Source organism: Neomonachus schauinslandi, chromosome 1 (genome assembly GCF_002201575.2).
Source record: "Neomonachus schauinslandi chromosome 1, ASM220157v2, whole genome shotgun sequence".
Lineage (NCBI taxonomy): Eukaryota > Metazoa > Chordata > Mammalia > Carnivora > Phocidae > Neomonachus > Neomonachus schauinslandi.
Window position 1 is genome coordinate 185,107,649 of NC_058403.1, and position 23,997 is coordinate 185,131,645.

Consider the following 23,997-nt stretch of genomic DNA (forward strand, 5'->3'; position numbering starts at 1 on the left):
ATCAGGTGTGCAATCTCTCCCTTGGCCTAATGTTTTAATAGCAAAGCTCTGGTGACCGCCTTGAAGAACCAGTTACAAACAAGAATAATTGTGCTGGGCTCCAGCAGGGGGCGGCACAGCGGGGCAACTATCTGGCTGATGGTTGGGAGTATCTTAAAAGACCGGAAGGTCCTGTTAAAGGAAACTATGGCAGGAGGATTGACATTACAGGCCACATGTCCAGTGAATTCAATATCCGCGCCCCCAGGAGGCCTTGGCCTCCTGGGGGAACTCCCAACATCTTATTTTTCTCCTGGTCTCTTGACAGAAAAGGATTCTTGCCTGGGCTACTAACATGGTAGACAGGCAGGGGCGGAGGCTGAATGCAAACTTTACGTCCTACTCATCCTGAAGCACTGAAAAGGACCCTAGGCCAAAATAGCCCCTCACACCCATATCTCTAAACAGTCATTGGAAACACCAGCTCCAGGCTATCTCTGCCATCCTAAAATCAGTAAACAGTGGCCACTCCAGGATTTCTGGGCCTTATGAATCATGGTCTAGTTGTGAAGGCCAATGGCATATTCCACGGTCCCAGAAATCCCATGCATTGGCCGTTACGTCTGTCCCTCTCTCGTCTCCCACAAAGCGAGGGTGCAGGTTTTCATCAGCTTTTCGGGGAGCCTCCGGTCTCAGAGAATACTTGCCAGAGGAGAGCATGGTCTGCAGAGCAGGGGTCTGGAAGTCCCAGCTAGCCTCAGGTTGCACGACTGAGTCACTTCTCTTTCTAACATTTCACAGTGCTCGTGTGCGCATTGTGCTTTGAGGGGGTGGAGAAGTGAACCTCAGTCAGCAACACGTTGCAGCGCTCCAGACCTAAGAAAATGCTGTTCCGCCGGCAGCTGGATGTGCCCAGGGCTTGGCCCTAGAGGCCAGGCAAAAATATGAGCACTCCTGGATGTCCACGTGAGGCCTGACAAAGGTGATTTCATCATCACATTCACTGTCCTGCTCTGCCTTCATGGTACCAGGAGCCTGGAATTTCATCGCATCTGTACGCAACCACGTGAACTCTGCTCCTGTCCCTCTCCTGAGGAATTCCTCACTGCCCTCAGGGACAGCAAGCCACCTCCCCTCCCCACCTCCCATTATCTCCTGCTGCTCCCCGCCCACCCCCGTTGTGTTCCAGGAACACCCATCCAACCAGTGACCATGCTGGGCCACAGTGGGTCGCCCCCCACCTTTGTCCCTGTCCTCCCACTGCCAGGAATACCTTTCCCACCCTGCCCCCAGAAGCCCCCATCGATCCCCCAATCCTGGTTCGGGTGCTACTTTCTCCAAGAGGCCTCCCCAAGCCTTCAGGCTGTGGTATCTCTGGAGGGCTGAGTAGAGTTCAGATCACAGGTTCAAATCCTGACTCTGCCACTTTCTATGTGACTTTCAACCAATAACCTGAATCAGTTTGGGCCTGGAGTTCTTCCTCCATAAAAAACCTGCTTCACAGAGGTGGTGGCAAAGTTCAATGGGAAGATGTGCCTGGCGTTGAGCAATGCTGTGTACCTACTCTCGCCCTCATCCACACCCTCATCACGTACTTCCCTTACTGTACACGTCACCCTCAATTATACCTGCTCTTTTATTTACTACAAGGGTCCCCAAAGGGAGGGCTGACTCCCATCTGCACATGGAAAAACAGCAGAGAAGCCCTGTCTCCTACTAGCTCTGCAACTCTGGGCAAGTTCCTTAACCTCTCTGTGCATTCATTTCCTCCTCTATAAATGGAGACAATCGTATTTCCTACTACCCTGGGGTGCGAGGAGTCAATGAACTAGTACATATAAACCACTTAGAATGTTGCTTGGCAGCCATTTGGCAGCTGGTTAATGTTATCGATGGGGATGATGATCATCCGCATCCCCATCCCCTCCCTCGTCAACACCCCAGCAGCACAAGGCAGATGCTGAGTGCTCACTGGGTCTCTGCAGAGTGCCATCGCCCTGTGATATCATCTGAGCACCTAGTGGTAATCACACAGGAGCTCAGACGAGCTGGGCGCTAGCACTCTGCGGGTGCGGAGGCAGAGCCACACAGCTGGCCCTGAGACCAGACCGCACCACGCTTCTTGCCGTCCTTTAGCAGAAACGCCTGTCCTGCCCCCCGACTCAGTCTGTGGCCTGGCGTGCCCTCAAAGGAGGAAGTGTAATAAAACGGTGAACCGCCAGAAACCACCAGGCACACATGACGTGCCCCCTGGGCTGGGTATGTACTCTCCTGCTCCTGGACCTTCAGTACCCTGACGATCCTCCCCATGCTAAGGCCCCCCAGGGACTGGAACACGCTATAAACTATTGAGTACAACCAACATCATGCACTTCAGGGTCAGGCTGACCTGATGACAAATCCTGGCTCAGGCCCTTCTAGCTGTGTGATTTTGGGTAAGTGACTGCCCATCTCTGAGACCCTGGTCCTCCTCTATCAAAGGGAGACATGACGCTTACCTCTCAGAGGACTTATAAGGAGTAAATGAGATCATCCAACGTGAAGAAGATTGTGCAAATTATGGCCACATAATTTACAGAGCCAGGTGGAAAATGCAATCAGGGGGCCTCCTGTTCGCAAGTTATTAAAGAGCTTCAAGATGGGGACAGCAGAGCGTGGAGCCAGCACAAGGCCTTCTGAGCACGGTCCCCATGCTCGTGAGGCTGGCCTGACCAGTCCAGCATTAAGCACAGTGCCTGGCACTGAGAAGGCAGCCAGAGTTCATTCTTCTCTTCCTTCCGATTGAACCAGGCAACAGTGCCCCCAGAATGAGACACTCCCGATTGTTGGGCGCAGCTCACTTTCATTCAGAGCTTTACTTGTACCCAGCTGCCTCCTGCAAGAACTTGGCTGCCTGGTTCCTGGAGGGCATGCTCCCCGCCCCGATGCCCAAATCCTGACATCAGGATAAGTGCAGGACCTTTGGGTTAATGGAGTTTTCCTCTCCTCATCTCCATCTCTGATTTATCCAGATGGTCTGGTTTTCCCAGCAGAACTAGCCTTCGGTTCCTGCCCGCCATGGGTTGTGTGAACTGGCAACCCACACGTGCGCCTGGCTTGGCACCCCTCCCCCACTAATTATTATTAGATGGTGAAGTAGCTGCCAACATTAATAGGCAATAGAGTTCACATAAACCAACAACGGGCTCGCCTACCAGCAATGTTTGAGGTTGGCAACACTGGCCTGAATTCCCACATGGCAAACATCAGCTGGAGCCCAGCAGCAGACTCTCTTTAGACAGGGCATGTGTCCCTAGTTTGCCACAGGCCTCGCTGCTCCCTAATGTCACACACCAGACCTGCTGTCCTCACCCCTGACCCTGCTGGCAGCTCACTCTAGCCCATCTAATTCCAGTCTGTTGGGGGTGGGGAGGGCATGCTCTGACCCAAGGAATGAGCAGAACAACATGGACCTTGGGTCTTTTCACAAGGCCTCATCATCAAAAGCAAGACTTATGGTTTAAGAAACTCCTGACCAGGATTCTGAAGTCACTAACCTGGCTCAAGAGAAGACGCTGCTTCTGGACAAGGTACCTTTCCTAATCCAATACTTACTTTCAAAGAGATTTTATTTTTCAATCAATTAGAAAGTAACCAGGCTCTTGCTCCAACCATACGATGGGGGCCATTCCCCTCAGTGACCTTGGATGGACCTTTTTCATACTCTTTCCAGAGCTGCATCTTGCTGGTCTGTGTGCACCAGGATGAAATGGGATGGGGGTAACTTATACCCACCTCTCCCTCTACCCCCGTGGCTGTGACAAAGGGCTGCTGGGAAGGTAAGAAGAGGGAGGCCAGCCAGAGCGGGGACTCAGAAAATGAGCCTCCTTCTGAAATGTCTTCCATATAAAACTTAGAGCAAGATGCTAACTAACCTGCTCTGAGCATTCGCAGGGGGTGGGGGGAGGCAAGGATGAATGCCTTCCCCACATGCCCTGCTCCTCCCAGCTTTTATCTCAGCATCCAACAGAATCTGAGTAAAGTGCCTCCATTCTGCTTTTTTTAAAAAAAAATTAAAAAAAAAAAAGAAAAGAAAAACAGTTTTCAGTGGCATATGTCATCACTGAATTAATGCTGTTTGCCTTTTACTGGCTTGGCTCTCATCCCAGTAGAAGCAAATAAAAACGGAGTACAATGTACTATAAATGCTACAGGCAGTGATGCATCAGATGGACGCATGTGAAACACTTCCTACCCCACGGTAAGGGCTCAGCTTCTGCCATGGGACAACAACCCCTACGCTGTCAAGACTAAAATGAGCTTGGATCCAAGAGACCACTCTCAGGAGTAGGCGAAGGCGGGATTCTTTCACTTTTCAGGAAAGATCAAGAGAAGGACACCACACTCAGAATACAGCCTGGTTCAATTGCGGGCAACTTGACTATATTTGTTCTGAGTAACACCACTCATTAAAAACCACCCACATCCGTGAATTAAGACGGCTGCTTTAAAAACACACACACCCCAAAAAACTGTGGTAAAAAAACACATGAAATTTACCATCCTAACCATTTCTAAGAGCGCGGTTCAGTCGTGTCAAGTGTGTTCACACTGTTGGGCAACCAATCTCCAGACTCCGTCTTTCACCAGCAAAATGGAAACTCTGTACCCGTTAAACCACAATCTCCCCCCCCCCCCCCCCCCAGCCTCTGCTAAACTACCTTTCTCCCTCTGCTTCTATGACTTGGACGACTCTAGGCACCTCATGCAAGTGGAATCATACATTTGTCTTTCTGTGACCGGCTTATTTCACATAGCATCATGTCCTCAAGGTTCATCCGTGTTGCAGTGTGTATCAGAATGTTCTTCCTTTTTGAGGCTGAATGACATCCCATTGTATGTAGAGACCACATTTTATTCATCCATTCATCTGTTTGGGTAACAACCCAAATGTGCATCCCTTGGCTACTGTAAATAATGCCGCTATGAACATGAATGCACAAGCAACTCTTCAAGACCCTGCTTTCAATTCTTTTGGGTAGATACCCAGCAGTGGGATGGCTGGATCATATGGTAGTTCTATTTTTAATCTTTTAAGGAACCACCATATTGTTTTCTACAGCAGCTGTACCATTTTACATTCCCACCAACAGTGCACGAGCGTTCCAAATTCCCTACATCTTCGCCAACGGTTGTTATTTTCTGTTTGGTTTTGTTGTTTGCATGGTAGCCCCCCCAAGCAGGTGTGAAGTGAGAAGGTGGCTGGTTTTTTCCAGGGCCACAAAATCCGTCCTTACTTTTCTGGAGCCCCAGCATTACCTAAGCCACGGTTGCAGAGACACGACTGTCAGGTACAAAAACATACATTCTCCTGCAAGGGACCACGGGCTCTGGGCTCCCATTCCCGTGCCCGAGCTGAATTAGAGCATCGTGTGTTTCCATTTATATTACCACCCAGAGTTCTTGCGAATAAGCACTCCTTACTCCTTCACGGAGAGCTCCCTTCATCACACTCAGATAATCAAACAATAGTCTGTCGTGTCTGCTTCAATTAGGCATTGGAAAACTGAAGGTGTTTGATAAGTCCCAATTTCATTCTAAGCCCTATAAATAACGCTAGTCCTGACCTACCAAACCACCACCACGGACGCTTGGTTGCAACATCATGTGACTCGGCCTTCGGTTGTGACAGAGCCTGTAACTCTTATGTCAAATACATATGACAACCTGAATTCCTGACCCCAGCCTTCAGTGGAATGTTCTACTTGTTCTCAGCGGGGTCTGGTTTCCCACACCGAGAAAGATAGACTCTGTCCTAGTTCAAAGATCACCTAGTGGGGGACAGAAACTTCCGAGGGCCCAGATACTTTCTAGGAGGACACTAAACCACACTGGTACTGAGCAACTCCTTCAAGCCATTCCCAGCCGATGCCCTCTGGCCCTCCCAAGAAGATGACAGCCAAGAACAGGGACAGGCAGGATAATCTCAAAAACGCCTCCAAAAAAGGGAACCTGACCCATGAAACTAGCCCTGGCTGCAAAGTGCTTTGGAGAGTCCATACAAATGCCTGGCGTAATTTATTTTAAATAAAGTCTCCTACATTGCCCTCCACCTACATACACTCCGGCTGAGCACCACATTCATTTCTGCCCTGTCTTCACGAACCTGTCCTACCACTTATTTCTGTCCTTAACTACTTCTTTCCTCAAGTGAACTTTGAAAAGGAAACTTTATATTAATATGATAAATCAGAGTCTCTCAAGCACAGCACTGTGGACACTTGGGACCAGGTAGGTCTGTTGTGGGGGGGGCTAGTCTGTGCAGGGTAGGAAGCTCAACAGCATCCCTGGTTTCTTTCTTTTTTTTTTTTTTTTTAATTTTATTTATTTATTTGACAGAGAGATAGAGAGAGAGCACAAGTAGGCAAAGAAGCAGGCTCCCCGCAGAGCAGGGAGCCCGATGCGGGACTCGATCCCAGGACCCTGGGATCATGACCCGAGCCGAAGGCAGCCGCTTAACCGACTGAGCCACCCAGGCGTCCCGCAGCCCTGGTTTCTACCCAACTACACGCCAGGAGCAGCCCCCTCCCCAGGCACAACAACCGGAAATGTTTCCAGATATCGCCAAATGCCTTTGGGGAGAGGGGGGACAGAATGCTCTCTGGCTGAGAACCTCTGCCATAAATGGAAAACTGCTATTTTTTCTAAAGCACACAAATATTCACTTAATAATTAACATGTCATCTGAAATCATCTTGTGTTGCCCACTCAGGGAATAAGCCCAAAGCCAGAAGGAAGGCAGCACCATGTGAGGGGGACTCCCTTGGACTCTGGAGTCAGGGCCCGTGTTGGAGCTCTGTGTTGTCCGGACATGTTCCTTAGCCTTCTGAGCCTCAGTTTCCTCACTGGCCAAAGGCAACAAGGACAGAACAGCCCCCACAAGGGTGCTAAAGGACCACACACACACGCATCAACTGGCTACTGGGGATGCCTGCACCACGTTCTGCCTGTGCTCCTAAGAGAGGGGCCAGTGCAGATTTCCACGCGGCACACATCCCGCCGAGGGCTTCATGCTAGTAGATGCTAGCAGATAGACACAGGAGCTGCATGCAGGCCTCTAACCCTTCCCACCAGCCTGCGGGGCAGCTGGAACCAGGGCAATCAACTCTACAGTCGAGGCCAAGTACCAGCGCTTCTTACTCCCCGGCCCAGGGATGTGTTTAGTTTGGCATATGTGAAAATGAACAGACAAACAAACATACAAAAAAACGAAAGAAGGAAAAAAGAGAAAATGTTTTAAAAATTGGGACTCACTTAAAAATTGGGAGATGCTGCACAAAGACTTGGATTTCTGGCTCGTGAGACACCTTCAGTGGCTACGATCAGGGGAACTGAGTGAGGCTTCCTCTTTAGCGAAGACACGTGCGCTCTGGTTTGCTGTGGTCCTCACTCCTCCCTAATGTCCACCACCTGGTGGTCCTCCTCTCTCACTGATACCACCCGTCTGCCTTCTCTAGTTGCCTGACTTTGCTGCTTCTCCCACAGAAGGACTCCTCTTCTCCTTCCTTGTGAATTAATATTAAAGCTACTACTCACAGGACTTAAAAAGATGTCACCAAACATCAAGGGAATTTAAAACAAGCCTTTTGGAAATGCTGGTCAAAACAGAACAGAGTTTGTAACTTTAAACATTAATGCTTGTTTCAAAGACGCTAACTATAGGGGCGCCTGGGTGGCTCTGTCGGTTAAGTGTCCGATTCTTGATTTGGGCTCAGGTGATGGTCTTGGAGTCTTGGGGATCGAGCTCCCTGTCAGGCTCCACGCTCAGTGGGGAGTTTGCTTGAGATTCTCTCTCTCTCTCAATAAAAAAAAAAAAAAAAGGAGGCTAAAGATTGTTGAAAATAATTGTGTTTACTTACGGTGAAGAAAAACTAAATGAGATTTAAACAAATGTACATGCAAAGCCTTTAAAATAAGTCACCACTGACATGAAGGTGAGTGGCTTTATTTAAAAAGTAAATGTCAAGCTGGAGGAGGCAGGCGGGGAAAGGCTAGAAGGGCTGGAAGCGAAGTGAGGCAGTGGGGATCACGGACTGATGTGGGGTTGGGGGTTTTACCCTTGAGTCACTCATATCCTTCCTCAACCAACAAGCACACACGTATTTCTACTTAAACCAGGGGTCGGCAAATGCCTCCTCGCAGATCAAACCAGGCCCACTGTCTGGTTTTGTAAACAGCGTTTTGTTGGAATTCAACCACATCTGCTCACTTACATATTATTTTGGCTGTTTTTGTGCTACCTGGTGGGGCTGACAAGTTTCAACAGAAACCTACGGCCCACAAGGCTTTGAGACGTGAACCTTCCCACTAGATGAACGTGGTGAGGGAGTTGCTCTGGTTTACCAGTCTGGGGAAAGAGCACAGTTCCTGGAGGTCATTTTGAATGCCTGCTAATTGGGGACCAGAGTCTTGGCATGCTCCTTAATGTCCAGGGAGGACTACAAAAGAAAGACCTGCTAGGGGCCTCCTCATGGCCGCCATTGTGATCTCGTGGCGTTTGGGCTGGGGACAGCGCCTCCTTCCTCATGACTGACAGCAAGGGTGACTCCATTTATCTGCAGCCCCGTCTGAACCAAGAGCTCCTGTTATCCCCACTTTACTGATGACAACGCTGAGCAGAGACCGCCTGAGGAGCCAGAGTGAATAAGGGGCAGAGGCTACTGGGGTGATGTGACTCCAGAAGCTGCTTGCCAAGACTCTGCCAAGATGGCACACGTGGATGCCCGATGGTTGAAGCTGGAGATCCACACGCCCCCAGCCCTGGGGCAAGGTTCACCAATCCCAATGACTCATTGCCTCCCACCTGGAACTGGCCCAGGTCCCCCACTGCTCTCTAGTCTCACGAGGTATGAACACTCCCAACCTAAGCTCTCAACAGCCATCTTTGTCGGAAGTACGGGCAAAGACGCGTTTAAGAGGAACAGGCAGAGAAGACCTCCTTGCCAGAGCCCTGAGTCCACAGGCAAAGCCGCCCAAGCTTGAAAATCCGTTCTCGACAAGGTCTACCACTAGTCTTCGGAGAAACCCCACTGGTCCAAGCTGCCACTGCCATCACCTCCTAACTGGGCTTCTTGCGTCCCCTCTTGCCTCCCCTGTATAATCTCCACAAAGAGGCCAGAGGGGTCTTTCAAAAAAAGTTAATCAGATGAGCAAGTCTCCTGTTAAAATCCACCACTGGTTTTCCATTTCAATTACAATCAAATCCTCAGCATGGATGATGAGCCCCCTCCTGGTCTGAGCTCTGCCCATCTGTGAACTTATCCCTTATCCCTCCCTCCTGACTCTCTAGGGTCCACACACACTGGCCTTGGGATCGCTCCTCGACCACTCCCAAATCAATCCCGACTTTGGGTCTCTGGATCTGCTATTCCTCCTGCAGCCTAGAATGCTCTTCCAAGGATCTCCACATGGTTACCTCCTCACCACTTGGGTCTCTGCTCAAGTGACCATTCGATGCCGCACTGCCCCCCTCCCCAACCCAAGCACGCACCACTATTTGACGTTACGCACTTGTTCACTGGAATATCCTCAAGCTCCCCCACTAGAACAGAAACCCCCGGAAGAACAGAAGCCTGCCTTGATCTGTGTTCTATTCCCAATGTTTCATGCGGTGCCCAGTACACAGCGGGTACTCCATAAATATTTAATATCTTCAAATGCAAGAAATTCTACTGTCTTACAGTAATTCCTAGAGGAAATGTCACCGTTCATGTCAGAATGGCTTCAAACAGCTTTATAAGCGGCCCAGTATTTCCTCCACTCAACTCCACAGAAGGCTACTCTACACTTTTCCTGAAAACCAGGACAAACTGAGCAACACCCATAGGAAACCCAAACTTCAAAAAATGAGTCCATACCAGCTTTAAGGAGCAACGTAATTCAAAACATGAAAATTTATTCTAAGTTGTATCTTAACATACGAGATCTCAGCTTTAGATGAATTTTAATGTTTACAAGTGCAAAAGCAAATAAATATTTACCAGTTGCTTTTTTTTTTTTTTTGCACTCTTATAACTCCACAACAGCTTAGATGCAAAAAAAATTGTTGCTAAACATCTTGTAGTCTGGCAAAAAGAAGAATTTCTTATTAAGAAAACCCCTCACAACAATAACAACCCCTCATGCTCACGGCTGCCTGGCAGAGACTATCAGGATGGTTTGGTAGGATCTGAGCACATGAAAGAGCACCGAATCACTATGGGTCAGGGTGACGGGGATCACCACCTCAGGGCGGAGGCCAGACCAGCCACGCCCTGGCCTCACCATCCATAAGCTGGTTATGCATACGGCAAACGGGGCTCTGGCATAGAGAGCCCCATTGCTTGGGCGAGGACGGTGGGCTAACACCAGCTCTCCCCACTCTGGGGCATCTCATGCTTTTGGTTTCAGGGTGCAGGTCACATCCCCAGATTTGCCTATGTTCGTCAAGTGGGTCCCTGCCCTCCTCATGATTTTCTTTAACAGTACCTGCTTCTTTCCTGTTACCGTTCACCATCTTCAACCTCAGTTAGCTCATTTCCTGGCTAGCCAGCCACCCTGCTTGCCTGCTCTGTACCACCCTGCTTCCTAGCTTCCCAGCGGGCGCGCTAGCTCAGTGTCACCATCGCTGTGTCCTTTAGGCAGTCAGCAAGCCTCAAGAGGCAGGGGCTGTGCTCCCCCCCGCCCCCGGGATGGTACCCACCCCGTGCCTGGCACCAAACAGTCCCTAAACCCAGGTGCTGAGTAAGTGAATAAGGAATGAAATCTTAATGAAGAAACTTCTTAAGATCGATGTCTTTTTTTATTCATTTCCTTCACTGTGTAGTTTATTTCTTTTTAAAGATTTTATTTATTTATTTGAGAGAGAGCAAGAGAGCACACCAGCAGGGGGAGGGGCAGAGGGAGAGAAGAAGCAGACTCCCCTGCTGATCCAGGGGCCCAGAGATCATGACCTGAGCCGAAGGCAGACGCTTAACCAGCTGAGCCCCCCAGACGCCCCTCATTGTGTAGTTTAAATCCTTGAAGTTATTCTGAGTTAAGTAGATTTTATCAGGAAACAAATATCACAGAAGGTCTTATTCCAGCCACAAAGAGAGAGGAGGTTATTCTTATTAGAATAAAAAACAGAGAGACAGACAGACAGATACACGTACACACATCTTTTATGCCAGGGACATACACAATTTCAGGAACGTTAAGCACTTTCTGGAGCTTCATCTCCCATCCCTATTTTTTTTTAAAGGACGAGCCTGCTCACAGCAGCGTGGAGCCTCAGGTGAGGACCGGGCCACTTACCTGGATTAACCGTGATAAATTTGCTATCCTCGGAAAATCGGTCCCCTCGGGACATGGGCTTTTTCGATGGCATCTGGGGCCTCCTGGGATCACTCCCTTCGAAACGCTCCTCTGTGACCGTGGGGGGCACTTGCGTGGAGGTGACCGAGCCGGCGTCCAGGCCAGGGCGGGCACCACCCACGGCATCGGGCCGGTGTGTGGGGACGGCAGTGTGGTCCTGCCCGGGCCCGGGCAGAGTCTGATGCCCGCCCTCCTCGGCAGTCCTGTTGGGAGACGAGGGGGTGGCGGTGGGCTCGTCCTGCCTCGGCTCCTGGGCGGCGTGGGTCACCCCGCTCTTCTTCTTCTCGGCGTCCTTCTCCCCCTCGTCTTCGTGCTCCCGCTCCCCATCCTCACTCTCGCTTTTCTCATCCTTCTCCCCTTCCTCTGCGCCCTCGCTGTCCTTGGTCGGTGCAGAGTCGCCGTCGGGGCCCGGGGAAGCCAAGGCCTCCGTGGTGGCCAGGACGGGCCTGACGGCCTGCTTGCTGGCCGAGGCGGCCGTGGGCAGGCGCGTGGGCCACACGGTGCTGGGGAAGGAGGGGATGCCACCGCCGCTGAACCCCAGGCCGGCCAGGAGCGTGCTGGTGACCACCGAGGCCACGGTCGCCTGGCTGCCGCTGGAGGACGGGCCCATCCCAGTCGCCATGGAGACAAATGAGAAGGGGATGCCAGAGGATGTCCAGGTAGAAGACCCCGAGCTGATGGGGGCCATGTCGGCCGACGAGGCAGGAGACGCCGTGGGCTTCAAGGGGTCACCCAGGGAGGGCGGGAGAGGGGACAGAAGAGACAGCAGAGTGGTGTCAGTCATCAGGATTGGGAAAGAGGCCCTGGTTATGACCCTTAATGGGTTTTACTCATCTTTTATTTTCCTCACAGGGTCTCTCGAAGAGCGGTACCAAAGCCGACATGAGGTGATTCGTGGTTGACCACCTCTGGTCTTAATGGTTTTACAACGACTTTGAGTGCATTAAAAATTTCAACTAGCATATCAAACCCAACTTTTCACCCTGATTGCTTAGGAGGAAGCCAACTGCCAAAAAAAAAGTACCATTAAAGTTGGCGTAAAGACAAGTATCAGCTAAGTAATAAACCGGCAACATCGATCGGATGGCCGAATGATCCCAGGGTGGCACTGGAAGAGACAGGAGCCCTTGCATTTTCATATACCAGTGGCCCTTGTGGAGAGCACCCAGCAGTGAAGTCTAGAAAAGCCCTCCGGAGCGGCCCCCCGCGCTGCAGAGGCAGGAGTTACACCCAACACGGCACGCTTTGCAACGGGCTGACAGCTGCCGCAACTTCCAGAGTCTCGGGCTCTATCCACGGCGAAACCTACGCCCACGTATGTGGCAACAGGAGAAATTCCATTTAACAAGTACCAACTGTGTGCCGGGCCTTCCCACCCTACCCCGGAGGCACGTAGGATCATCACCCCATTTTACAGGTCAGGAAACCGAGGCACAGAGATGTTAAGGGCTGGAGGGAGGGCTGCTTGTACGCGAGCCTCAGCTCATTCTTCCCACCATACTCAACTGGGGCTTACATGTGGGAGCCACACACTGAACCTTGGGGAAAACAAGAAATGTTGCTCTAAGTTATCCGTTTAATTTTAGTTCTTATAACCTGGTGTACAGAATCCAGATCTCCATCCCATCACTTCTACGGTTCAAAACAACACAGCCAGAACAACTTTGATTTCATAACATGATCACCATATTGTAGTTGGGAAACTTTGTAGTTTAAGGATTGTCGAGTTAGCAAATGTTAGGTTCTGAAGCTGGTTAATGAAATGCCAAATGCCACATAAGATAAGGCACCCAAGACAGAGAAGTCAGATGGTCTGGGCTTGAGCTGACAGGCCCCCGTCTGGGGGAGGCATCACTTTTAACTCACGGGCCTCAGTTTCCTCACCTGTAAAATGGGAACAAACAGTAACACCAATCTCGTGGGATACCGCCAGGAGTAAATAAAATGATAAAATAATCTGTGCCTAAAACCCAGGAAACGCCAGTAAATTTTAGGCTACTACTGTTATCACCAACACTGTGATTAATATTATGATTGTTAGTTACACTAGAAATGGCAAAGCTTAGATATTAATTGAGGCTCCAGAAATTTGCAAATCCATGTAACGTTGGGAAATGACAACCTCTGAATTTTAGCACATGTCCAATGAAGGGCTTGGAAGAGACCTTTTGCACTCCTATGTTGTATGATCCCACAGATGATAAATAATTTAAAATCTGGAGAGTTTTTATCTTGATAAGAATTATACAGTGTAACACAACTGCTTTAACTCTGTTGCATAGCTTCTTTTCATAACATAAACAGTGAGAAATGTAATTGCTTCTGGATTTTCACCTCTTCATGAGCAGTTTAACAACATCATACTGCCACCTCGTGGTGACAGTTTTAATTGCATGTGAATTAACCACGGGAGGCGACAAAGCAATTACCATCTGCTACTTACCACTCCTGTTTTAACTATTCTGGTCCCTTGGAATATTCGAGTAGTATTAGCTGAAACAAAGATATTACATTGTAAGCAATACACTTTTTTTATAGTTCCAACAAAACTTTACTTAAGCTTTACACATAATTCCCACATGTCACCAGATAGTATTCCTCTGCAGACTTTCTCCCCAACCACTTAAAAATGTAAAACCCTTCTTAGCTTGTGAATCATTAAAAAACTTTCAGAATGCTATATAGTTTGCTGGCTCTTGTCTTAAGCTATTAGTTTAAAAATTTTTTTTGAATTTTTATTGTTTTCTGTTTTGAAGTACAACTTAAATAAATATACAGAGCTTAGGTATATAGTCTAATTAATTTTCTTTGTAAACCACCTGTACGGAGACATACAGATGTTCTCCAGGACCCCAGCAGGTGTGAATACACCCCACTCAATACCTACCCCACCTTTCCGAAAGGTAACCACAATTCTGACCTCTGTTAGAGTTTTGTCTATCTTTGAACTTCATAGAAGTGGAATCATAGTATTCCACTATTCCTACCTGTTATCTTTCTTTAAAGTTTATTATTATCATCTTTTTTTAGTCATCTCTACACCCAACATGGGGCTCGAACTCACCACCCTGAGATCAAGAGCCTCTGACCAAGCCACCTTCAATACCTATTATTTTTTGTTTATAATTTCTTATATTATCCATTCAGTCATTATAATAAGAATCCTGAATTTACTGTAGTGTACCTTAAATTAGTACTTTTACCACTTGCTAAAAACATAAGAGCTGTACAATAATTTAACTCTATTTGCCTGCCTCACCTTTTGTGTATTGTCATATATTTTTTCTAAAGTTTTGAAACCCTATAAGATATTGCCATCATTGCTTTAAGTGGTCAAATTCTTATATGATCCACACAATGCTCATGCTGCTGTTCCTCCTTCTTGCAGTATTTTTTGGCCATATGTTAGTACTGTAAACAGTAGAACTGAAAAAAAAATGTTTAATTGTGGTAAAATGCACATAACATAAAACTTACCATCTTAACCACGTTTAAGTGTGCAAGTCAGTAGTGTTAAGTATATTTTCATTGTTGTGCAACCAATCTCCAGAATTTTTTCATCTTTCAAAACGGAAACTCTGTACACATTAAACAAGACCCATTTTCCCCTTTCCCCCACTCTTTCTACACATTTGACTACTCTAGCTACTTCATGTATTTGTCTTTTTGTGACTGGCTTATTTCATTCCACATGATGTCTTTAAGGTTCATACAATGCTGGACCATGTGTCAGAATTTCCTTCCTTTCAAGGCTGAATAATAATCCATTGTATGCATATATATGCCACATTTTATTATCTATTCATTGTCAGTAGACATTTGGGTTGCTTCACTATTGTGAATAATGGGAAACAGTGTAATTTAAAAAAAAATGCCTCTTTGTGGTTATCTCAAAAAACAGTACTGTTATATAAACTAAAAGTTTGCTTCCTATATATACATGGCACTGAAAAATCTGCAAAAAAAAAAAAAAAAAAAGGCTAAATGCCAAAATAAATAACATGTATACCTGTTGTTTTTACCTAAACCAGAAGTGGCCAATGACTGACATAGTTTTTTGTTTGGCCGGCAAGCTTTCTTAAAAACTGAATTTGTTGTAGTAGCCTTCAACCTAAAAATCCCAATTTCCTCTTATCCTGAAAAATCACAATATTCGGTAAAACTAACTCGGTAAAACTGAACTCTCCTTCCTGCTGGGGCTGAGCTTCCCTCACTTCCTTTTGGTGGATGTAGGATCTCCAGCTTCCCATTGATAACCCTCCTCTCCTCTGTACAGGCTCCCTGCGTGGCCCCAGGGGCATGTCAGTCTGCAACCCCCGACCTAATGATACATTCATTTTGCACAGTTGTGAGGTCCAATGTATGAAGAGACGGACGTGGAGAAGAACCCATCTAGAAGTCAGGACAACCAGGTCAAACACAGCAGCCTTGGAAGCGAACAGCTCTTGCCTGGTTCAAGCCGGAATGACGAGGACGTTTCTCCAGGACCGTTCAGATCCAAAGCACTGAACCTGGTGCCCACGGGCCTAATGGGATCCAGGGACGGGGGAGAAAAGGCATCTGCCTTCCCACTAAGCTCTCACTAACATGTACCGTTTCCTTCCACCATGAAAGCAGGCAACAAATCTCAGCCACACTAGCGGGACCGGTGGCTTTGTCTCTGACCTAAGTCAGATATTTTTACACTGCCTTCTAATTGTCATAGCTAGTTTGGAGCATCATTTATGTTCATCACTACTCAGAAATCACAGTAGGCAACAGACCTACTGCTTGTCATTCAATGCTTTAATAAAAAAAAAAAGCATATATGACTACATCCAAATTTGTTTGTTTAAAATATTTTGACAACTGTATTTGGATATAATTGGTTCCCTTTCCTATGTATTTTGCTTATTTATTTTAAGCCATGCTAAGAGAGGATCCGTTGGCTTCAGGCTGCCTGATGAGTCCGTGGCTCAGAGAGAAAGCTCCAGAACCACGATTTTCCAAGACTGTTGAGAACTGCAGACAGGCTTTGAACACGCAATCAATCTTTTCGTTCATTTTGTTGAGTTACTGGGGTTACAGGGTAATATTTACTCTTTAGGGGTGGTCTGTTGCTGTGTAAAAATGATTGGGCTTTGGAATAAGAAATTCAGACCCCTCTTAGTAGCCAAGTAATTTCTCCTGCAAGTTACTTGACTGCCTAGAAAATCATTTCTCCATCTGTAAAATAACAGGTACATTACAAGCTGCCACGGGGTCAGATGACATAACTAATGGGAAAATGTAACTGTGAGCCATTCTGCAGATACCACTTGCTATTATTACTGTTATTATATTTACCACACTGAGGCAAATAGATAACATTTATTATGTTATACAGAATATAAATAGTGTTATGTTTATTACAATGTGAAGAGTCTACCTGGCTTCCTCATGCTCCCAAACCAGATGTAAATTTCATCACTGGGAAACCCAATTATTCTGAGCAAGGCTTTTGTGAAATTCTCTATGCTTTTCCTCTTCCCTTTTAAGACTTAAATCCTAATTGTTGCTCAGTGTTGTACACTGGGCCCTACTTCTCAAAAATGCATACTTGGGGGCACCTGGGTGGCTCAGTCAGTTAAGCATCTGCCTTTGGCTCAGGTCATGATCCCAGGGTCCTGGGATCGAGCCCCGCATCAGGCTCCCTGCTCTGCGGGAAGCCTGCTTCTCCCTCTTCCCCTCCCTCCCCGGTTCACGCTCTCTCTCTCTTGCAAAAATAAATAAATAAAATCTTAAAAAAAAAATGCATACTTGGCTCCCAACAGGAGGTGTGCAAGCCTACCCAAAGGTTTAGCTGGTACATTGGCTGCTGGCTGCTGTAAGGAAGACACGAAAGCTACCACGGGGAGGAGTGGAGGATCATGCCCCTCTGTCAACACATAGGGACAAACACCAATATATAAAATGAGTCAACTCACATCCACCTCTGAACAAAGTGAGTCCGTACACAAAGGAGACACTGGCCAATTTCAACAAGTCTCTGTGATCAGACATTTTAAATACTCCATGCTTGGAATTTATAGCTGACAAGGCCTTTTTGGATTACATTACATTACAAACATTTAATTTTTCAAAGTCCACGCAGAAGCCAGCAAGCTCGGGGGCCTATTAATCAGGAAAGGCATTCTGCAGAGCCCAGCTTCTCGGTCGGAGCACACGGGAGGCTTAATCATGATTTATGTGTCCAAAGTTCCAGAGCCCCGGCCTCAGCAAGCTCCCATGGTGGCCTCCCATTCTCTCCCCCCTGGGCCGGCACAGACCTGGCTTCGGCCCACTGGGCCCTCCTCAACACGGCCAGAGCCGCCAAGACACTCAGGGCACAGGTGGATGTGGCAAGCGTGATTTATGTGGGCAAAAAATTCAGCCATGCTCATTTCAATTAGTTTAAAAGGAAGGGTGACATAATGTGAACATGAGCAAAGAACAGTTAAAGGCCAAACTATAAAGCTAGAAGGGATCCTCAGAGGGAATCGAAGGCTGGAGCGCTTCTTGATGGGTTCATCATTTATTATTTTTTAGATCAAACCGAATACTGAGGGGCTATTTATGGATGGTACCAGGCGCTCTGCATGTCATTCCCACCAGGCCCCTGTGAGGTGGGTACTGTTACGATTACCACTTTTCAGACCGGGACACTGTAACTTGGAGAAACTTATAAACATTCTCTGAGTCCCACCAGCGCTGAGTGGCAGCTGGACTCAAACCTGGGGACCCCACTGTGGGGCCCCAGCTCTGGACCAGTACTTCTGTTTTCACTGGGCAGGCCAGTTACCTGGGCCATCTGGTTAGAACTCAGATTCCCGGCCCCACCCTCAGAGATTCTGAGGCAATTGTTCTGGGAAGGGCCCAGAAATGTGCATTTCTCACAGACTTCCAGATGATGCTGATGCTGCTGGTCCACAGACCATGGGCTTCATGGGGCCCCCTAAGTTGTATGCAAAATTCTGGCATTTTCTATGGAAAAGGTCCAATGCCCCCATCAGATACGTGACTCAAAAAGATTAAGAACCACTAGTTTGGTGTGGAGGTTTCTCTGAAATTGGAGATCCCGGAAGGAAAGGACCTTATCAGAGAGGACCTCAGGCTGGCAGAGCAGGGCCCAATGCCCTGCCCCCTCCCCCCCCAATGCTGGTCTTGATGCTTGTCGCCAAACCAGGTCAGCAAACTAGGGTCCACAGCCTGGCTGCTTATTTTTGTAAATAAAGTTTCAGTGGAACCGGGGTTGGGATTAGCTTGGGACAAGTGTGACAAAGTGGATCCTATCTTTATTTAGGATTTGGGTATTTTTGGGGTGCCTGGGTGGCTCAGTCGGTTAAGCGGCTGCCTTTGGCTCGGGTCATGATCCCGGGGTCCTGGGATCGAGTCCCGCATCGGGCTCACTGCTCAGCAGTGAGTCTGCTTCTCCCTCTCCCTCTGCCTGCCGCACCCCCTGCTTGTGCTCTCTCTCTCTGTCAAATAAATAAATAAAATCTTAAAAAAAAAAAAGAATTTAGGTATTTTGTCCACAAACTTTTTTTTTTTACTGATTTTGCTTCTAAAATTTTTTTCATTAAAATGTATCTTGATGACTGAGTATTTTGGTGCACTCTTAAATTCTGCACCAAAGTAAATGCTTCTCTTGCCTCACCCTAGTCCTGGCCCTGGAAATTTCCACTAGACCCTATATCAGCAGATACATGCATCTATTTCTCAAGAAGCATCCTGCAAGCAGGGGCTCATTTGTGTGGCTTACGAGCTAGAAGAGTGTGCCGTATGTTTGGGCTCTAGTTCTTAAGAGAACAGCTAACTGAATCAGGCTAGAAATCCAAAGATGATATGCTACAACATGACTGGGAGGCAATTTTGTGATGACAGTGTTAGAAAAATACTTGGTTGGTTCCTCATAGTTGGAAAAATATCAATAGTAAAATAAATAATCAACACTTTGCTCTTCTCCCCCCTCTTCTGGCCTATGAAACCTTCAACCTAAAAGACAGACCTAAATTCCTGAGGCATTTCAGGTGGGATTTAAAACTCCACCCTGATTCTTAGGCCAGCCTTATTTATTAATTTTTTTTTGGTCCCAGTCCCTTAACAGGAAAAAAGATAAAGCAGCATAAAGAAGGAGGGGCGCAGGGCCACTCAGGGCCAGAAAGAAGGGAACCAGACTTACCTTGAAAGAGCATTGTCTGGCTAAAGTCACTGCGCATGTCATTCCGACACACTGCCTGGACTCGGAACAGGTAAAGGCTATCAGGTGACACGTGGCTAATGGTGGCCTTCTGCAGGTGAAGAAAGAAAAAGGCAGTGAGTTGGTTTTGAAGGCCTCTGCATGCTTTACCTTCTGAAGCCGAACCTAAAATCAGGTGAAGTATTCCTTTTAGGTTTCTGGGTCCCATGGCCAAGCTTGAGAGCCATGATACTTCCCTACTGACCAAAGGCTCACTTTGAAAGGGAAGGAAGTTCAGAAATAACTGGCTGGGAGTCTGTTTTCAACACTGACATGTGCAGGGTAACAGATGTAACAAAATCAGGCTTGACTCACTCTTGACCATGGCTTGGAACATGTCTCCAGCCTTCTTTCCACTCACCAAACTTGGACTTCTTCCTTAATGGCCATACCTTTTGTGTAGTTATAAACTATCATTATTGACCCTAGACAGTCTCTAGAATTATCAATATACTGAATTTTCAGAACCATGCAGAGCTCTTAATATCAGTAACAAAATCTTGGTGGGTAGGTTTCTTTGCAGTTCAAAGGCCTCTTTGTACCTTGACTAATGGATAATATGGGGCACGATGCCAGGAGAGATCACCTGACTAGAGGCCAGATGTCACGAGATCTACCTTTGTCACATCACTCACTAGCAGCGTGATTCCAAGCCAGTTGCTCAATGTCTTTCGGCCTCTGCCAGCTTCAATTGTTAAATGGGAAGAGTAGCAGCGACCTCACAGGGTTCTTGTGAGTGCTCCGTAACACAGGCCATGCAAAGCTAGTTCACAGGTATTCCACACCACACAAAAGAAAGAATGCCCCTGGTCTAGAGGTTAGCAAGCTACAGCCCACGGGCCAAATCTGGCCCACTATCGGTTTTTATAAATAAAGTTTTATTAGCACACAGCCACACCCATTCATTTACATGTTGTCTGTGGCAGCTTTCACCCCACAATGGCAGAGTTGAGTAGCTGCCATAAAGACCTTATGGCCTCGAAAGCCCCCAAATTTTACTATCTGGCTCTTTCTAAAAAATGGTTTGCCAATCCCTGGTCAAGCATCATCAGCCAAATCCAGATCCCCACTCCTCAAAGCTTTATTCCAAGAGCCTCTGAAAAGGAGAAAATGGAAAATTCCTAAAAAGCAAGCAGCCCTTGCTTCCTGAAACAACACACAACAAAAGGAACTGATTTTCAAAGACTGCCTAATGGATGAACTGACCTGTCACTGACACGTATATTCTGGGCCAAGTATGGAAAGCAACTCTGGGAGCTTAACGGCTGAGTGGGTTTCCCCGACATGGCTAGTGAAACGCTCTGAACAGGTGCGCCAATGTGACTGACTACACTACATTCGTGACCTCACGAATGGCTTCCTGGGGTCAGCACTGGGTTGGGGTGAAGTTACTTCACTCGAAGACTCATTTCTTCCTTTTGGAAAAGGCAGGTAATAACACCTGCCCCACAGGTGTGTAGCCAGGCCACGAGAAAGAAGGGCGCAAGCTGGAAAAGGCTTCACGAACGTTGAGTGTTACATTTAGGTTTCTGAGCCACAGCCACCGTTCAGTTAGAGAACAGCTTTGTTGCCACAAGTCAGCACTCTTGACTTCTTGAGGAATTAAGGAAATTCATTTTGTGTGTCCCCAAAGAAAATAACCACCCTTAGAAAATTCTGATAAAAAAGAACTTGCTGTCAAAGCATGTTTTTCTCACCACCTCTCCCTTTGTCTGAAACTAATTTATGCCTCATTCTCTAAACCTCTGACCCCTGTTCTGTCTTCGTTCGGAGCAAAATCTTTGCTCCATCTATGCAAGGGTTTATTAGAATTCACTCCCAGCCGGTATCTATTTATCTTTGTGTGTTTAATTATTTTCCACTTAGAACAAGAAACTGCATAAGCACCTAGACAAGTTTCTGCTGATTAATGCAAGTCATCTTTACTCCAGAAAGAGAAAAATCCCTTACGGACTTCCAGTAGTGACAAGAGAAAGGTTAGAACACATCATAACCTTGGGTGCCTTTCAATAGATTTCTCTCTGATTTCATGAAACTCATCATTCCCTAATGTGACCCAGATAACAATGTCTAGTGGGGAAATTGAAAATATAAATGGAAATGAAGTAAAGGAATCTTCACCTAAAAGAATATGAAAAGTATTATTCCGTAACTGATTGAATGGGCCCTGGGGACTCTGGATTGGGAAGAAAAAAAAAAAGTGGTAAGTGTCATTAAGAACCCCACTTGGTGCTACTGCATTTTTCATACGCACATACAATTATGATTTCATTACGCCAGAGCCTTTTTTTGATTAACAATAAGTACAAGGCTTTCAAACCTAAATGTGTCACTTTGAGTTTCTAGGCAAAGACTTCAAGCCTCGTGCTTGTTGGGAGTGTTTGCTTTTCCGGCCGCGAAGACAGCATCTGCAAACATCTGTTCCGAAGGGCCCCGTTGGGTGTTGGCCATTAAACATTGATGTAAATGTTCACATGAGAAGCGGAATTGGGCGTGGACAGCTCGAAGTGAGGTCAGAGAGTCTAGGGTCTGAGAGCCTGAGAACAGTGATTAAAAATCACATGGTCGTCACAGGGCTCCTCCGTGGAACGGTCCCGTGTAAGGCCGATCGAGTACGGGAGTGGCGGGGACGGTGGACAGCTGTCTGGTGAGGGTGATTGTAGTGGCAGCAGACAAGGGGGAGGAGCAGGAAGAAGAAGTCTAGTAATAATAGCCTGCCTTTATCTAGCACTCACTGAGAGCTAGGACCTGTCGTGCGTTTGCATAGCTCATTTAATATTTACAATAACCGGATCCGCTAAAAAGCGCTTCGTGGAAGCTCTCGGTTGCTGCTAGTGGTTTTTCCAATGGAAGAACAAGCAGTCCGTTGTGAAGAGCCTGATTCCAAAGAAATGACCTAGCTTTTCCTGGTGGGGTAGTTAGGCAGCGAGGTAAGGGTGGACGGAGCCCCGGCACCGCGGGGGGGTGGGGGCGGAGCTCCGGCCACGGGCCCCGCCGGCAGCCGCTGCACCGCGGAGCACAGCCCAGGCGGGGGCGCCCTCCGCGGGCGGCGGGAGCGGCGCCGACACAGAGAACGCACCGCGCGCGGGCGCAGGGGCCCCTCTCCGAACCGCCCTTGCCGTCCTGAACACAACAGGGAGCTTTTACCAAGTCCTTGTCGCTGTCCTTCGTGAACGTCTTCTCCTTCTCGTCCTCGTTCTTGGTCCAGCTGTAGGAGATCATGTAGTTCATGATGGGCGGGTGGTAGATGGTCTCCGGCGGGCTCCACGACACCTGCAGCGCCGTCTGGTTCAGAGGCTGCACCTTCATGTGGATGGGCGGAGAGCTGCAAACTGAAGACAGCACACGGCCACGCTCAGGGACCCTTCTCTCTCTCTCTCTCTCTCTCTCACACACACACACACACACTTGTTTTCCTGCAAAATCACAGAAAGCAAGTGGCAAACATGCTGACACGTCACTCCTTAATACTCGGGCCTGCATCCCCTCAGACTAAGGCCATTCTCTTCTATAATTGCACTGCACTGCACACTTGCATTCCCCTCCCCAAATTCATATGCTGAAGCCTCATCCCTCATGTCATGATATTTGAAGGTGGGGCCTTTGGGAGGCACTGAGTCATGAGGGTGGAGCCCTCATTATGAAGGGGATCTGTGTTTTTATAAGAGACCCCAGAGAACCCCTTCACCCCTTCACCCCACCAGCCAACAGCCGTCTATGAACCAGGAAACGGGCTCTCACCAGAGAGCAAATCTGCCCGTGTCTTATCTGCACTTGCTGGTCTCCGGGACCATGAGAACAAAGATTTCTGTTGTTTATAAACCGCCCAGGCTATGGTCGTTTGTTGTAGCAGCCTGAGCTAAGACAATAACCATAATAGCGTTATCATACCTAAGAAAATAAACATTAATTCAATAATATGATCTGAGGGGCGCCTGGGTGGCGCAGTAGCTTGGTTTCGGCTCAGGTCATGGTCTCAGGGTCGTGGGATCGAGCCCTGTGTGGTGCTCCCTGCTCAGCAGGGAGTCTGACTGAGATTTCTCTCTCTCTCTCTCCTTCTGCCCCTCCTGGTGTCTCAAATAAATAAATAATCTTTAAAAAAATAATATCTGATATATAGTCCATATTCAAATTTACCTAACAGTGTGCAATGATTATTTCTAGCCATCCCCCTCCCCCCCAACCTCATGTTGTATTTAGTTGTCACAACACCTTAGCCTCTTCAAATCTACTAGAGTCCCCCGGCCTTTTTCTTTCCACAGTGACTTATTTGAAGAAGCCAGGCCATTTGATTTGAGGGGTATTCCAATAAACTGAAATTGTAGATGCTATTTGGCTGTAAATAGTTCAGAGTATAAACAAATATAATTTAAAATGAGACCTTAAAGAATTTTAAAGCGAAGACACAA

General features: G+C 47.6%; 1 protein-coding gene across 2 annotated transcripts in view; it reads right to left on the reverse strand.

Annotated features, from left to right (window-relative positions):
* PTPRG (protein tyrosine phosphatase receptor type G) overlaps positions 1-23,997 on the reverse strand; it is a 701,884-nt gene that overhangs the window by 84,320 nt on the left and 593,567 nt on the right. For both annotated transcript variants that reach the window (XM_021695223.1, XM_044921263.1), the window contains exons 9-12: positions 22,736-22,920; positions 19,532-19,640; positions 13,796-13,845; positions 11,293-12,070 (exon numbers count right to left, since the gene is read on the reverse strand). In XM_021695223.1, the coding sequence (XP_021550898.1) occupies positions 11,293-12,070; positions 13,796-13,845; positions 19,532-19,640; positions 22,736-22,920 (1,122 nt within the window). The remainder of the gene's footprint in view (positions 1-11,292; positions 12,071-13,795; positions 13,846-19,531; positions 19,641-22,735; positions 22,921-23,997) is intronic.